The following is a 15,924-nucleotide window of genomic DNA, read 5'->3' as shown; positions in this document are numbered from 1 at the left end:
TTCCCGCCTAGGTACGCATGCGCAAACAAGGTAGAGTTAGTGTTCTCTATTCCCGCCTAGGTACGCATGCGCAAACAAGGTAGAGTTAGTGTTCTCTATTCCCGCCTAGGTACGCATGCGCACTCAAGGGCTGACAGAGGAATACTGTACAGTACTGTACTGTACAGTGCTCTCCTTTCCCACCCACGTCCTATCGCCCTCTGTCTGTTTCTGCGCCTGCGCGAGGTCGTGGCCAGGGTCTGTGTGGCGCTCCAACGGACGTCGGACCGGAAGTAGGCGGGGCACGAGAGAGGGAGCGCGAGCCAGTGCGCAGCCGCAGTGAGTCCCTCTGTCGCCCGGGCCCTGCCCTGCTCGCTTCCTTCTCGGCGCCCGGAGCAGGCCGCAGGTGGGTCAGGCGGGGGCCCCATCCCTTCCCTCCCTTCCCCTCAGCGCCGAGGCCTTGGCCCAAGAGCCGCAGGAGAAGGGACGCCCCAGAGCCTCGCCCTCCAAGCGGCGGCCTAGGCTGCGTCCACACTGGAGGGATAACCCGGTTTGGCGCCGCTTTAATTTGGCTATGGAATTCTGGGAGTTGGAGTTTGTTGTGGGCCAGAAGACGAACATGAGTGGGCCTTCCCCATTCGATAGGGCCAGGGGCCCAGGATCCTCCCATTCAAAGATTTGGACTTCAGCCCCCAGAATCCCTGACTATTGGCCAACGTGGCTGAGGCTTCTGGGAAATGTAGTCCAAAACCTCTTCAAGGGCACATTGGGGACCACTGCCCTCCCTAAGAATCTGTGGGTCCTCCAGTGTGACTTCTGGCAGACATTGACTCCAGAGTCGCCTAGGTCTGAAACACACTGCAGAAGGAACCCCATTTGAGACCATTTTAACTGCCCTGGTTCAGTGCTAAGGGATCCTGGGCATTGTAGTTTATTGTGGCACCAGAGCTCTCTGAAACAGAAGGCTAAATGTCTCACAAAACTACAGCTCCTAGAATTCCTTGGCCTTGATTGAGCCACGGCAGTCAAAGCAGCCTCATACTGGATCCTTTCTGCAGTGCGGATTGGGCCACAGAGTGAACATGTTAATCAAATCAGTGTCTCAAAAGCCAAAGCTTTTGACCCCATGGATACCTGTTTCCCCACTCTAGAAAGCCAGTATAATTGGGGCAGGGCTTTTATTACAGCATTTTTAACTGAGCCAATAAACTGATCCTTCCTAAGTATTATGTAGTTACTTAATACATAACTTAAGTAAATGTGTTTTTGTTATTCAGATCACTTTGTGTGGTTGTTAATCACTGTCGTTGACTTCCATCTATAGCCACCCTACGAATGAGAGACCTCTATGTCAACCTATCCTCAACCGCTCTGCTCAGGTCTTACAGACTCAGTGCCATGGCTTCCTTGATTGAGTCCATCCATCTGTAACGTGGTCTTCCTCATTTCCTACTACTACCTTACCAAGTATCATTGGCCTGTTACAGACTGCCAAAATAAAGCTATTTCGGGTCTCTTTGGAGGTATGCTATTTAAATGATTCATGGGTCCTAAGAGTCCGGAGGTCACGCCAAAGCCACACTCCATTCCTAAGCACCGGAGTGCAGCTTTTGGTGCAGCTTCTGGATTCTTAGGGTGCATGCATCATTTAAATAGCATACCTCCAAAGAGACCCAAAGCAGCTTTATTTTGGCAGTCTGTAACAGGCCATAGTGTTTTCTAAGGAGTCGCGACTTCTCATGATCTGGCCAAAGTACAGCAGTCTCTCTTTAGTCATTTTGGCCTCTAAGTGGAGTTCAGGCTTGTTTTGCTCTGGGACCCATTGATTTTTCTTTTTAGTAGTGCGTGGTATCCATTGAACTCTTCTCCAAGTGAGCAGGTTTTCTGCCTCTCAGCTTTCTTCACTGTCCAGCATTCACAATCATATACAAAAATGGAAAATGCTATGGCAGGGACAATCCTAACACCAGTCTTCAGTTATCTGTCTTTGCATTTCAGGATCTTGCCTAGTTCCTTTATACCTGCCCTTGCAAGGCTTAGTCTTCTGTTTTGCTTTGTTTTTACTGTAGTCTCCCTTTTGATTAATGACTGAGCCAAAGCATGGAAAATCTTGACATTTTTAATGCCTTCCTTGTTTTTTTTAAAGTTATGTAAATCGTTTATGGCCATTAATTTGGTCTCTTTAATGTTCAAATATAAACCTGCCTTTGTACTTTACTATTTTGCGCTAGTAGCATGATGTTTTCAGCTTATCTTAAATTGTTGATGTTGCTTCCTCTTATTTTTTCTAGTCTAATCCTGCTTTCTGTATGACATATTCAGTATGCAAGTTAAATAGAGTGATAAAATGCAGCCTTGTGTATTAGAAACAATGCCATTTCTCCATGTCCTGCCTTAATGGTAGCTTCTTGTCCTGAGTACAGGTTATGCATCAGGACAATCAAATGTTGTGGCACACCCATTTCTTCAAGAGCAACCTATAGCTTTTTCTAAGGACTGGAGCACAGCTTTGGTGCAGCTTCCGGATTCCTAGGACGCATGCATCATTTAAACAGCATACCTTCAAAGTGACCCAAAGCAGCTTTATTTTGGCCTGTCTGTATGGGGCCTTATACAGTGCACCCTTTTTTTACGCGGCGGATCCGTTCCAGACCCCCCCCCCCGCGTAAAAAAATGCATATGCTCAAGTCCCATTGAAAGTAATGGGGCTTGTGCATGGCGCGATGGCACGGCGGTGCAGCAGTGTAGCAGCGCGTGCACATCACAGGCATGTGCCACATTACTTTCAATGGGACGCTGCACCCCATGCGCTTCCGCGTATGACACAGGCGCACTGTATAATCTAAGTTTTTGCTATAGTAAAGCAGAAAACAGAAAACAAGAGCAAAAAAGAGCAGCAGAAAACATGCTTCCTCCCTCCTGAATATGACATCCCTTCAAATATTTAAACAGGGCTATCATATCACCTCTTAACCTTCTTTTCTCCAGGCTAAACATCCCCAGCTCCCTAAGTCGTTCCTCATAGGGCATGGTTTCCAGACCCTTCACCATTTTAATCGCTCTCCTTTGGACCTGCTCCAGTTTCTCCACGTCCTTTTAAAATTGTGATGCCCAGAACTGGACACAGTATTCCAGGTGGGACCTGACCAGAGCAGAATACGTTGGAACTATTACTTCTCTTGATCTAGACACTATACTTTTATTGATGCAGCCTAAAATTGCATTGGCCTTTTTAGCTGCTGCATCGCATTGTTCACTCATGTTCAACTTATGGTCTACTTGGACTCCTAGATCCCTTTCACATGTACTTTCATTCAGCCAGGTGTCTCCCATCCTATATCTGTGCATTTTATTTTTCCACCTAAGTGCAGTACCTTACATTTCTCCGTGTTCAATTTCATTTTGTTAGCTTTGGCCCAGCTTTCTAGTCTATTCAAGTCATTTTGAATTTTGATCCTGTCCTCTGGAGTATTAGCTATTCCTCCTAATTTGGTGTCATCTGCAAATTTGATGAGTATGTCCCCAATTCTGTCATCCAGGTCATTGATAAAGATGTTGAATAACACTGGGCCCAGGATAGAGCCCTGTGGGACCCCACTGGTCACTTCTCTCCAGGATGAAAATGTCCTTTTGATTTCTCAGATATTGTAGAATAGGTCTTTTGTCTTTCCTTTTTCATTGTCAACTTCTATTGCTCTGCATTGAGTAGTTCTTGTTGTACAAATGGTTTAACAGTTGTATTCAGGGTTCCGATTCTACTTCTGTCACCTTTTGCTTCTCTATTTCTCTATTGTGCTGAACTGGTCGAAAGGTTTAATCTATCATCCATTGAGGCTTCTTTTTCGCTACAAATAGTGTCTTTCTGCATTCCTCCCTGATAGTGTCCCAGACTTCAGTCCAAAGGTTTTGTGGCTCCCAGTCAGTTAGGTTTAATAGTGCAAGTCTATTTTTCACATTATTTTTCAATTATATGGGGATGTTCTTCAGGTTGGCTTTAAGCATGATGGTTGGTTTAGTATTCTTTAGCTTTACTTTAATATTTTTTATGTTAATAGTTCATGGCAAACCCCTTCTCCAGAAATTTGCCAAGAGAACTCTGTGATAGGTTTGCCTAAGGGTCATGGTAAGTTAAAATGACTTGGAGCCACACAACAACAACAAAGTTAATGGTCTGTGCCATAATTACTTACCTAAATACCCTAAAAGTTCATGTCTGATCCTAGAAGTTAAGCAGGGTTGCCTCAGGTTAGTACTTGGATGGGAGACAACCAGCAAATGCCAGGTACTATATTCCAGAGATAGGAACTGGCAAAACTGCCTCTGATTATTATTTGCCTAAGAAAACTATGAAATTCAAGGGGTTGTAAAATTGAATTGTTCATCTGAAATAAGATGTACCGTTTTCACTGGGTATAAAATGTTCACCATTTAGCATGTCGTCGTTGTCCCAGGCATTTTGTGGAAAAGATAGCTAGGTGGAGCAGGAAGTGGTCAAGTTTGCTTTCCATTTTTAATTATGGCCAAGTTGAATGACTCGTGTTAATGCTATTCTGAATAGAATTTTCTTTCTGCAGCGAAGTATTTCGAAGCAATAACTGCATTTTACAGTGCAACGTATCTGATGTACAGTATAGTTCATTTGTAAAATCAGTTATTGTCCTAGTAAGCTCCATAGATATAAACAAAACTACATACTTAATTTTAGAATATATGTCATTTGAAGCAGATTAATCTAAAAACAATGGACAAAATGTAAGTCTGTATTAAGATTTGCCCAAAGACTGCAGTATGACTGTATACATGCATTATAAAACAGCTGAATTTCTGTTTTCTTATCTTAGAAGCTGTACTTCATTTGATCTGAAAGTCTGCAGATAGACTTAGAGGGTCAATTTTGCACAGTCATCCTGTTTGGACACTTGAAAAAGTATGCTGTCATGGGAAAAGTGCTTATCCATTTAAGCTGCCATAAGAACAAGCCATTCATGTTGATGGGGTTTAGGAGTGCATACTCTTACATTTTCTGAGGATTTGAACACATGGGTGTAAGGATAGTGTATTTATCAGATTTATAGGTTAGATGGATCTGGAAGAAGTTGCAAGTGCTTAGGCTAAAATCTCAGAATGAGTTGAGTGAACTAGAAACATAATGTATTCAAACAAAAGGCATGTTGAATAGTTGAGAAAACTGAACAGAGGTTTTAAAAGCAATAACTCTTAAGATACACACATGTAAAAAGTGACTAGCTAGCTAGGTCAGGGATGTTAGTGGATGATTACTAATCGACAGTGTCGTGCTTTGGAACAAAAAAACAGGTGCCGTGTTATGTTTTAACAGAAGCAATAATCCTGTGCAGGTGTGCAAACGACTATTTTGGGCATAAAGTATGAAGGTAAGGCAGAGGCAAAATGCCAGCCCTGCCAGCAACTAATCCTAACCTTCCTACTTTGAACAAGGCAACCCAGTGGGAGTTTTCAAATGAATTTGAATTTGGCTTGAACACACTTGGAATCTTCTGTATAGGAACCCTGCTTAATATTAAGAAAATTGCGCTGAATGGAAGGGATGGGAGCCAACTGATATACATTTTAGCCTGGTTATTAATGTTTGTCCTTCAGGGCTAAGGAGCAGAATTTTTAAACTATAGTGCTTCAGTTCATAGGTGGGAATTGTATATATCCCCTTCCCAGGGGCAGGCCTTCTAACCCTTGCCCACTCAGAAAGAATTAGAAAAGTGGTTGGAAGTCTGACTTGGTGTATAGTTTTGCTGAAAATAACTCCTTTAACATCTCAAGGTTGTTGGTTTTTTTTTTGTGGGAAGGGTCAGCTTATCACATAGGTTTATCACATAGAAGGCCTTTGTTCCTTCTGACATTAAAGTCTCTGTGTGTGTCTGCAGTCTTTGAGGTAGTTGTATGCTCTTAGTTGAAGTAACCAGGCACCTCATGGTCATTGTCCCATTTTGAATTTTCTATATTGGGGCTAGTTGCAATGATGTTCCACTTTGAAGCTGACTCGGACAAACTTGGTTATATAAACACACACACATCACTGCCATCCGTCTAAAGAGGTGTAATAACAGGCTGGCCATATGCATTCATGTAAGGTGACCATATCTAAAATAAGTTTGCTTGTAGGTGGCCTCTGTAAAATGTTCATAAGGTGTAAGTTCCTGTAGCCATTTAATGGTGACTATGGCCTGTTACAGACTGCCAAAATAAAGCTGCTTCGGGTCTCTTTGGAGGTATGCTGTTTAAATGATGCATGCATCCTAAGAATCCGGAAGCTGCACCAAAAGCTGCGCTCCAGTGCTTAGGAATGGAGTGTGGCTTTGGCGCGACCTCCAGACTAAATTTCTTTCCAACTTTGGAGTATGAGTTGTTTAGCTACAGTGAAGAGGATCCAACCATCAGTAAAGTTTTACAGTAAATGCTGACCATCAAGAAAGTTTTCAGACATGAGAATATAGTTTAGAAGTACAGATGAGTCTATAAATATCAAACATCGAAGTTGTTTAAGTCCTTTTCATTCTGGTTTTAGGACACATTTTGGAACTTACTTATTTTGCTCTGAAGGACAATTGTTGATTTGTCTCTGGCTTTTGATCCCATTAACCACTGATTCTGACTGGAATGCAAAGAAAGGATGAGGAAAAATGAACATGTTGAGATTATTCCAGTCATTCTTGAAGGATAGATCCCTGAAGGTGTTGTGGTCTGCTGGATTATGGGAAATCTTGTGGGTCCATGGCACCATGCATTATGTTACCTTTTTACTGATTTTGACTGATACATCAGCTGCACCATTAAGAAGGCTGGGTTTGGCTGTAGACATTCATACAATAATTTCTATATCTGACAGCCAATGAAGTGTCTTAAAACATTAGCTGGCCCAACTGTCAGACTGCAATTTAAAGTGAAGAAGTTTAAACATTTGTTGTTGTTAACTGTCCTCGAGTCAGCTTTGATGCATGGCGACCTTATGAATGAGACACCTCCAAGCCCACCTGTCATTAACTGCAGGCTCAGGGCTATGGCCCCCTTGATTGAGTTTATCCACCTGGTATCTGGTCTTCCTCTCTTTTTATTTCCCACCCTCTTTCCTAGCATTTTTGTCTATTCTAGTGAGTCATCTGCTATGATGTGTCTGAACTATAACAAACTCAATTTAGTCACCTTGGCTTCCAGGGAGAATTCACGCTCGATCTGTTCTAGGACTTTCCAATTGGGAACCATTCTGTTTCTCTGTATTCAGTTATGTCTGGGGTAAAGGTTGTGTATCAGGACGGTACATCCATTAAGATCAGTACATCGTTTTCGTGATCTATGTAGCCAAAGACTTCAGTAACACATGCTGATTTTCTTTTGGAATTTCCTGGTGTGCTTCATGATCCATCATAAGATCTCTAGTGCCTTTTCCTTTCCTGAACCCAGCTTGCACCTAAACATTTCTAAACTCAGAGAAATTTGAGCTGGATATTGCTTGGCACCTGGATATTTCAAGGACTGCCTCCTTCTTCTCTATTACTTCAGTAACTGAGATCTGTTTTGGGTTCCCATGCTGACTGATGTTTAATGGATATGTATAAGTTGTGGCAGCAACCATGTAAAATGTTCTGCCCAGGGAAGGCATGCTCTGTTCTAGCACTGAACACTTCTAGGTGCCAGGTTAAGACCTCATGTTTTGGAGAGGCTATTGACATGGACCAAGTGCTGCTTTTTATTTTTGGACCTCATTTTTTCTGCTTTTGCATTGAATAGTTTATCTGCTTGCCACTTGCCAATGCTTTGTTTTTATAGGTTGGGAGTATTCTGCTGTTAAATGCTATTATTTCATTGTTTTATATAAGAATGATTGGTTTGATTGGCACACCAGCTTCAGCTGACTGTTATCACAGACCTCAATGTCCAAGTCTAAGACAAGATCCATAAGAATTCCTCCAAACCATGAACCAGATGGAGAATGCAACCACATCCAAAACAGACTACAACCAAATTCCCTAGTCTCTTTTTTTCGAATGGGCTCAATCACTTCTGTCTTCTCTGGATTAATTTATCTGTTAGTTTCCACTTTCACAGTCCATTACTGATACCATACACCTAAGGCGAATCTGTCATGGGATGTTATTGGCAAGATTTTGTTCTGAGGAGGCTTGCCTTTGCCTTCCTCTGAGGTTGAGAATGTGTGACTGTCCCAAAGATTTCAATGGGCACAAGGGAATTCTGAACCCTGGTTTCAAGTCATAGTCCAATGTTCAAACAGGTAGACCATGCTGGCTGGCTCTGACCATTTTATATATCTTAGGGGGAAATGCAAAAGCTTGAACCATCATTGGAACTGTTGGGAAGACTTTGCTGTTGTGAGCACAGAGGTAAAACTAGTTTGCCACAAGCATAGTTTGATCTTACAACATTTTTTTTTGCCACTTCATTCAGTATCTTTTTCTAGTTGTGCTGTTGTTACGTGCTTTCAGCTAGACAGTGACTTTCGGCAACTGTATCATAGAAGTGTTTTAAGAGATGGTTTTGCTGTAGCCTTCCTATTAGGCTCAGAGTGTGACTTGCCCAGGGTCATTTAGGGGATTTTCATAGCTGAGTGAGCATTTGAACCCTGGTCTGCTGGAGTTGTAGTCCCAATGCTCAAACCACTATGTAATGCTGGCTCTGTCGTAGGTGTTATCTTCCTAATATATTAAACTGGTTGGGAAAGTATTGATTTTATTCTTTTCCTTAACAGTTGTACCTGGAAATGTTCTTTGTTGAAATTGTATTGGTAATTGTTTAACATGATGCAAATACTTTACACAGAATTGTAGGAAGATCAGCTAAGGAAAAATAACTGTATTTTTTTCCTTCTAGTCACAAGTGCAGCCATTGATTGAGAGATGGTTGAAGAAAATCTACCTCACACATTTCATTTATTCGCCTACGTGCTGCATCACTGGAAATCTCACCAGAAACTTGGCTGTCATTCTTGAATGTCTCAGAAGAACAGATGAACATCAAGTCAGTGCATTGCACCCCAGGAGTGGGTCAAACTCTGAAGTATTCTTAATTCAGCAGTACAGTCTGTCATTGCTGTATGTCCTAATAAAGTTTTCAAAGGCTTCGAAGAGTATCCCCTAAAATTTCTTCTGAGATTTTCAAGAAATGGTTCTTTGACCTCTTTCCTGCTGTAATAAAGTGGCTTCTCTAATCTGGTCCTGGAAATATTAATGGAATGCAGACATGTCTACCCAGGAAGAAAGGCAGATCAACACAGAATATGCTGTGTCCTTACTGGAGCAGTTAAAGTTATTCTATGAACAGCAGTTGCTAACTGACATTGTTTTAATTGTTGAGGGCACTGAATTCCCATGCCATAAGATGGTTCTTGCTACATGTAGCTCTTATTTCAGGTATGTACATAAAATACTATTTTTCTTCTGAGAAAATCCAGTATTTTAATTTTGTATATCCAAGACTGCAATATTTAATTTATTAGAGCCTAAGTGAACTGGTTACATGAAAATGAATGGAAAGCTTGTATGTGTATATATGCACACATACATGGGGATGTGGTGGCTCAAGTGGTTAAGACGCTGACTCTGTTGATTGCAAGATCGGTAGGTTGGCAGTTCGAGGCCCAGGTGCCACATGATGGGGTGAGCTCCCATCATTAGTCCCAGTTTCTGTCAGCCTAGCAGTTCGAAAGCATGCAAATGCAAGTAGATAAATAGGTACCACTTCGGTGGGAAAGTAAACAGCGTTTCTGTGTAGTCATGCTGGCCGCATGATCACAGAGTAGTCTCTGACAACGCTGGCTCTTCGGCTTAGTAATGGAGATGAGCACTGCCCCCTATGGTCAGACACGACTTGATAACCTCGACAATGGGGAACACCTTTCTTTTTACAGATATGGAAGGACCAAACTAAAGGACACAATTGCTAGCCTGGGTCCTCATTGCTGTTTTTGTTTATGCCCAAAATGTGGGAGGGATATGGAATACTGACAAAGAAGCTCTCAAATGTCTCTTGCTCATTCAATAGCATTTTTGCAGTAGAAGGCATCTTCTTTTATGGTTATTTTGGGATCTGTCTCTTGACAAGCAAAATGGAGACTGTACACCAGGATGGGACCTCCATGGCTTTTTTGCAGCCCGTGATTCCACTCAGAATCCTCCAGGCTACAAAAAAGAAGAAGCAAATTCAGTGATTTACCTTTTAAATAATTGGCCACATTAAAAGAACTGCTCATTTTTCAAAACCATAACTAGATTTCTGACTACGTCTAGTTTAAATTTTAGCATTGTGGATTTTTTGGCAGTCCTTAATGGCCTGTGAAGTGTCCTGGGAGCAGAAGATTGCCCTCCTCCCCAAATGCCAGCTCCTAATGTGCACTCCTGCTCTTTGGGTTGAGAGCAGTTTGGAGAGCAGGGAGAGAGATGCATAATTCTTACTGATTTATGCCAAGACAAGATCAGAGAGTAAGAGATCGACATGTGCCCATGCTCAGGCATATAGGTCATTCGTGCAGTGCATGTTGTGTTGCGGCTTGGTTCTTATTATGTGTTACATAGGCTCAGGTGGTGGTGAAGAAATGAAAGCTGGAGGCTGACTACCATATCCAGCCACATGGATAGCCTATATGCCCTGGCTGTTAGTGGCAACTGGATCTTAGTCTTAAAAAATTTGCCGACACAAGCCTGCTCAAGGGTCAACTGAACTGAAACAGAACGTTATTTGAAGGGAGAGGCCACTAGATAAAGAGTGTCTGAGCTAGAGAATTCATAGAAAATCAAAGTTAAAGTCCTTTTGATTTTTAAAGTCTGTTAAATAAGGATTGTGGTCTATGTTCTGTTAACTTGAACAAGGGTGAACAGTTCTAGATAACTTAAATTTTGAAAACACAGCAAAACATTTATGATATGATTCAAGTGTTCTCCAATTTAACAGTACTTGGGGATTATTAACATAACTTTGAGTACTTGGTAATGTTGAGTACGAAATCTCCCAGCCCAGACTGATATACTGGATAATATATGTGTAAGCAATCATTAGCACACTTGACTGAAGTGTGATCAACTTTCAAAGGGATTATGAATGTCTTCAACTTGGAATACAGCCACTGTGAATCAAAGCATATTTTTAAAAACTTTTAAATATGCTGAATTCCATTCTCTTATGGTCTCCAGAGAGTTGGAGAAATTAAGGTGGAAACTATTACAATTATAATTCATGTTTTCATTTTTATTCTTTAGGGCTATGTTTATGAGCGGGTTGAGTGAAAGCAAACAAACGCATATCCATCTGAGGAACGTGGATGCAGCCACTTTACAAATCATAATAACTTATGCTTACACGGGTAATTTGGCAATAAATGATACAACAGTTGAACAGCTTTATGAAACAGCTTGCTTCTTACAGGTAGGAGTTTCCTCCCTTTAAATTGCATAAGGAAAAATATCTTTGGATGTATTAGCTAGAAATTGCAATGGAAACGTTCAAATGTTTCACACTAAAGCTGAATTCAGACACCATAATAAGCCAAGGATTTCTGGGAATCCTGGTCACTGGATGGCAAGAATGCTTCTGTTTGTATTGTCTAATTTGAGTGGCTAAATGAACTGTGGACCTTCAGTCTTACAGTAATGTGTGAACCAAACAGAGAGTTGTTCTTGTTTCTTCCTAAGCAAACCAAATAATTAACCTTGGTTTTGTACATCAAAGTCTGCACACCCTACAAGTGAAAGTAATTGGTCACTTTTAATCACTGCCTTGTCGACTTATACTTGATAAGGTGAAATTATCTTGAATTCAGTTTTCGTGATCTCCAGCCAATGCCTAAAATACTCTTATAGTCTTTTCTATGTAGAAGTAACCCCCTGCTAATGTTAATGTTAAATAGATACTTCTAGAGTTCAGATGCAAAAGAGATTCCCCATTTATTCCTATTCACGCATTATCTTTTCAATATATGCTAGGCATCACTGCCCATATTCATACTCTGCTGCTGCAACTACCAAAGTCTGAGGAATTCTCTAAAGTAATATGGAAAATGGTGTGTTTCTTTTCATAACAAGGTGACAGGTTTAAATTGTCTGCTTCATTTGGGACTGATTGCTTCACTTTACTACCAAGCTGTTTCTTGATCGAGAGACTTCATTGCATTTTTGAATTTGCTACAAATTCTCTCTGGCAAGCTCATAATAGGACGTTATGTAAGTCAGGCTCCATGTTAATGCTGAGATAGCAAAGAAATCAGTGATTGCTATGAGCCTATATTCTCTTTAATAATGAAGTGGTGTTGATCTCAGCAGACAAACTGGAGTGCCCCCCTACTTTCTTGGTAGTCTCAGATGTAACTATTGTTTTTTATTATTATTATTATATTAACCTTTATTTATAAAGCTCTGTAAATTTACACAGCGCTGTACATATAATCTTTTAATTAGGCGGTTCCCTGCCCTCAGGCTTACAATCTAAAAAGACATGACACAAAAGGAGAAGGGAGTGGTGGAGGGGAAGGGGATGAGGGCCAGCAGTTCTTCTGTTTAGGTGCAAGGTGCTTACAATCTGCAACTATATCCTTCATCAGCAGAGAGTGCTTAATAAATCATGGGGAGACCTGTACTGTGGAACTAGGGAAATGGTTTCTCATTTGCCATTATTTACAAATATGAACTTAACTATAAACAACAGTTTGATTCTTATTGCATTGACCTTTCATTTCAGGTAGAAGATGTGTTACACCGCTGTAGAGAATACTTAATTAAAAAAATAAATGCAGAGAACTGTGTACGGCTCTTGAGTTTTGCTGATCTTTTCAGTTGTGAAGAGTTGAAACAGAGTGCTAAACGGATGGTGGAACACAAGTTCACAGCTGTATACCACCAAGAGGCTTTCATGCAACTCTCACATGATCTGCTGATAGATATTTTGAGTAGTGACAACTTAAATGTGGAAAAAGAAGAGACAGTTCGTGAAGCTGCTATGTTGTGGCTGGAGTACAACACAGAATCTCGATCACAGTATTTATCATCTGTTCTTAGCCAGATAAGAATTGATGCGCTTTCTGAAGTTACACAAAGAGCTTGGTTTCAAGGCTTACCACCAAATGACAAATCGGTAGTAGTTCAAGGATTATATAAATCCATGCCGAAGTTTTTTAAACCAAGACTTGGAATGACTAAAGAGGAAATGATGATCTTCATTGAAGCTGCTGCTGAAAACCCTGGTAGTCTTTACTCTTCAGTATGCTACAGTCCACAGGCTGAAAAAGTTTACAAGCTCTGCAGCCCTCCTGCTGATTTGCATAAGGTTGGAACACTTGTAACTCCTGATAATGATATTTATATAGCAGGTGGACAAATCCCACTGAAAAACACAAAAGCCAACCACAGTAAAACTAGCAAACTTCAAGTTGCCTTCCGAACTGTGAATTGCTTTTACTGGTTTGATGCCCAGCAAAACACTTGGTTTCCAAAGAGTCCAATGCTGTTTGTTCGCATAAAGCCATCCCTGGTTTGCTGTGAAGGCCACATCTATGCAATTGGAGGAGACAGTGTAGGTGGAGAGCTCAACAGGAGAACTGTGGAAAGGTATGATACTGAGAGGGATGAATGGACCATGGTAAGCCCGCTGCCCTGCGCCTGGCAATGGAACACAGCGGTTGCTGTTCATAACTGCATTTATGTAATGGCACACAATTTGATGTACTGTTACTTCCCCAGGTCAGATGCTTGGGTTGAAATGGCTATGAGACAAACTAGTAGATGCTTTGCTTCAGCTGCTGCTTTTGGAGACAAAATATTTTACATTGGAGGCCTGCATGTTGGCGGCAACTCTGGGATTAGACTCCCTACTAGCACTGTAGATGGGTCTTCCGTAACTGTGGAGGTTTATGATGTAAATAAAAATGAATGGCAAATGGCAGCCAATATTCCTGCCAAACGGTATTCTGACCCCTGTGTCAGAGCTGTTGTGATCTCTAACTCCTTGTGTGTCTTCATTCGAGAAACCCACATGAATGAAAGAGCCAAGTATGCGACCTACCAATATGATATGGACCTTGATTGTTGGTTCTTGCGTCAGCATATACCTGAGCGGGTGCTCTGGGATTTGGGAAAAGACTTCCGGTGTACTGTGGGAAAGCTGTATCCATCTTGCCTTGAAGAGTCCCCATGGAAGCCTCCCCCATACCTCTTTCCAGATGCGGCTGATGAATTTGAACTGGATGGAGAGATGGTCACACTACCACCTGTATAGCTCCCAAAATTCAGAGACTGCATGCCTATAATTGGTTACCATGAAAATTCTTTTTCAGGCAGTAGGACTGGAAACTGAAACATTAAGCTGGCTTTGTCTGTATGCCCTACATAACATTTTGTGGCCAGAGTATAAATCAGTGAAATTTATGAGCAGATATGCTTCCATAATCTGAAACAATCCCTCTGAGAGCTGATGGGATCTATATGTATATTGCAAGCTTAAAGCATCTGCTTATTGTCTTAATTTTTTTTTTTAGTCCTGTGAAGACTTTTAGTTCAGGAAACTTTCACAAAAGCAGCTTCTGTTTCTAGGATGGTATGTTAATTGCTCAAAGTATCTTCCAGTTATATTTGAGTGAGTTCTGGAAATCTCTCTATGTGCTAGTTATCTAGATTGTGTGGCCTAATAGAATGTGCTGCACTTGTGTTGCAGCTGCGTTGGTATAATAATGCCATGTAAAAGAAGAAGCAAATCCCATGGATCTACCTGTGGTAGGAAGGGTAGATCTTCCATTTTACAGTGACATGCAGGGCAAAATGACTGCAGGCTCAGTCAAGCTGTATTATTAATATTGTAATTATTATTAGGTGCATGTTATTTTCACTAACTTATACCTGTCTATTTAGAATACAGGTCTTCCGAGCAGCTGGTAGTTTGCCAGGTGTGAACTTACGTTGCTGGGCTTGCAATGCTGATTGCCAGCCCTTCCTAGTGCGGGTCTGCGTGGAGCTTTTGATCAGTAAATAGCTCCACATTCTGTTTCAAAAACATTGGCTCATGCATATTACTTCCTGCTGCTTGTTCCCCCTGCCCCAGTGTAAACTAAGAGTTAGTGTGGATTAACCAGGTCTTTATTTTTGTTAATTTAATAACAAGCATTTACTGTAGTGTGGCTGTGTATAAGTATCCCTTAGTTGTCTTTTTTTTTTCTTTTTCCTTTTTCGAGGGGAGCAAATTTTGTTCAGGAATACTCTGCAGGAGAGCAGTTGACTAGTGCTGCTTTGGCATTAATCCCAGGAACCACTAGCAGTAGCGGGGAGCCACCAATCTTACATGAGCACAGGTGCTTCATGATGGATCGTTCTAGCATGTTCAGCTGCATCATGTTCTGGCACTGTATTTTGAATGATATTAATTTATTAAAAAATGAATTGAGACTTGTTTACTCATGTGTTGCTTGTTGGTTTTTTTGCAAGACAGTATGCTTTAGAAACAGTAGTGTGTTAGTTATGATTGGCAAGGCGTATGAACTTATCTCTCTCGCACCAATAAACCTGAAAATATGTCTCAACCACTTTCTACTGGTATATACTGGTTGACTTCAGCAGTTTGGAAAAGCAGACACCTCCGACTTCCTTTTGTTACTTTGTTGACTAAAAGAGTGTAGCATCTCTCCAAAACCATAGATGTGAAATGATTAAAACCGAAATAGAAGCATTAACTACTGTTTTTTTTTCTCCTGTCTCTTTTTTGAAGAAATGAGTCAACCCCATCTTGAGCATTGAACTGAACTAGAAAATGTAATTCCATTAACACTTCAGTGAGGTGGCCTACTTAGTTTGTGATAGCAAAACGCCGCCGCAGTGTCTTGAGCTGCCTAATGCTTCATGAACCAGAACTGTTGCTGTTACTTCAGTAGGTTGGATTTAACCATTTAGCTGTTCAACATAACAGGGTAGGAGAGATCGTATTTGA

At 41.2% G+C, this 15,924-nt stretch overlaps 1 protein-coding gene across 1 annotated transcript; it reads left to right on the top strand.

Annotated features, from left to right (window-relative positions):
• Positions 1 to 257: 257 nt before the first annotated feature.
• On the top strand, positions 258 to 15,520 carry KBTBD2 (kelch repeat and BTB domain containing 2). The gene is made up of 4 exons (XM_042475983.1): positions 258 to 385; positions 8,839 to 9,377; positions 11,220 to 11,385; positions 12,694 to 15,520. The coding sequence occupies exons 2-4, from the start codon at positions 9,208 to 9,210 to the stop codon at positions 14,224 to 14,226; spliced, it is 1,869 nt and encodes a 622-aa protein (XP_042331917.1). The 5' UTR covers positions 258 to 385; positions 8,839 to 9,207; the 3' UTR covers positions 14,227 to 15,520.
• The last annotated feature ends 404 nt before the right edge of the window (positions 15,521 to 15,924 follow it).

This window comes from Sceloporus undulatus, chromosome 6, assembly GCF_019175285.1.
Source record: "Sceloporus undulatus isolate JIND9_A2432 ecotype Alabama chromosome 6, SceUnd_v1.1, whole genome shotgun sequence".
Lineage (NCBI taxonomy): Eukaryota > Metazoa > Chordata > Lepidosauria > Squamata > Phrynosomatidae > Sceloporus > Sceloporus undulatus.
Note: the sequence above shows the minus strand (reverse complement) of the source record. Positions and strands in the feature narration are given on the sequence as shown.

Excerpts from the sequence above, each read along its gene's own strand:
- KBTBD2 (XM_042475983.1), top strand. The coding sequence starts at position 9,208 with ATGTCTACCCAGGAAGAAAGGCAGATCAACACAGAATATGCTGTGTCC. Across the intron at positions 9,378-11,219 it reads ACATGTAGCTCTTATTTCAG|GGCTATGTTTATGAGCGGGT; the intron begins GTATGTACATAA and ends TTTATTCTTTAG. Across the intron at positions 11,386-12,693 it reads AAACAGCTTGCTTCTTACAG|GTAGAAGATGTGTTACACCG; the intron begins GTAGGAGTTTCC and ends CTTTCATTTCAG.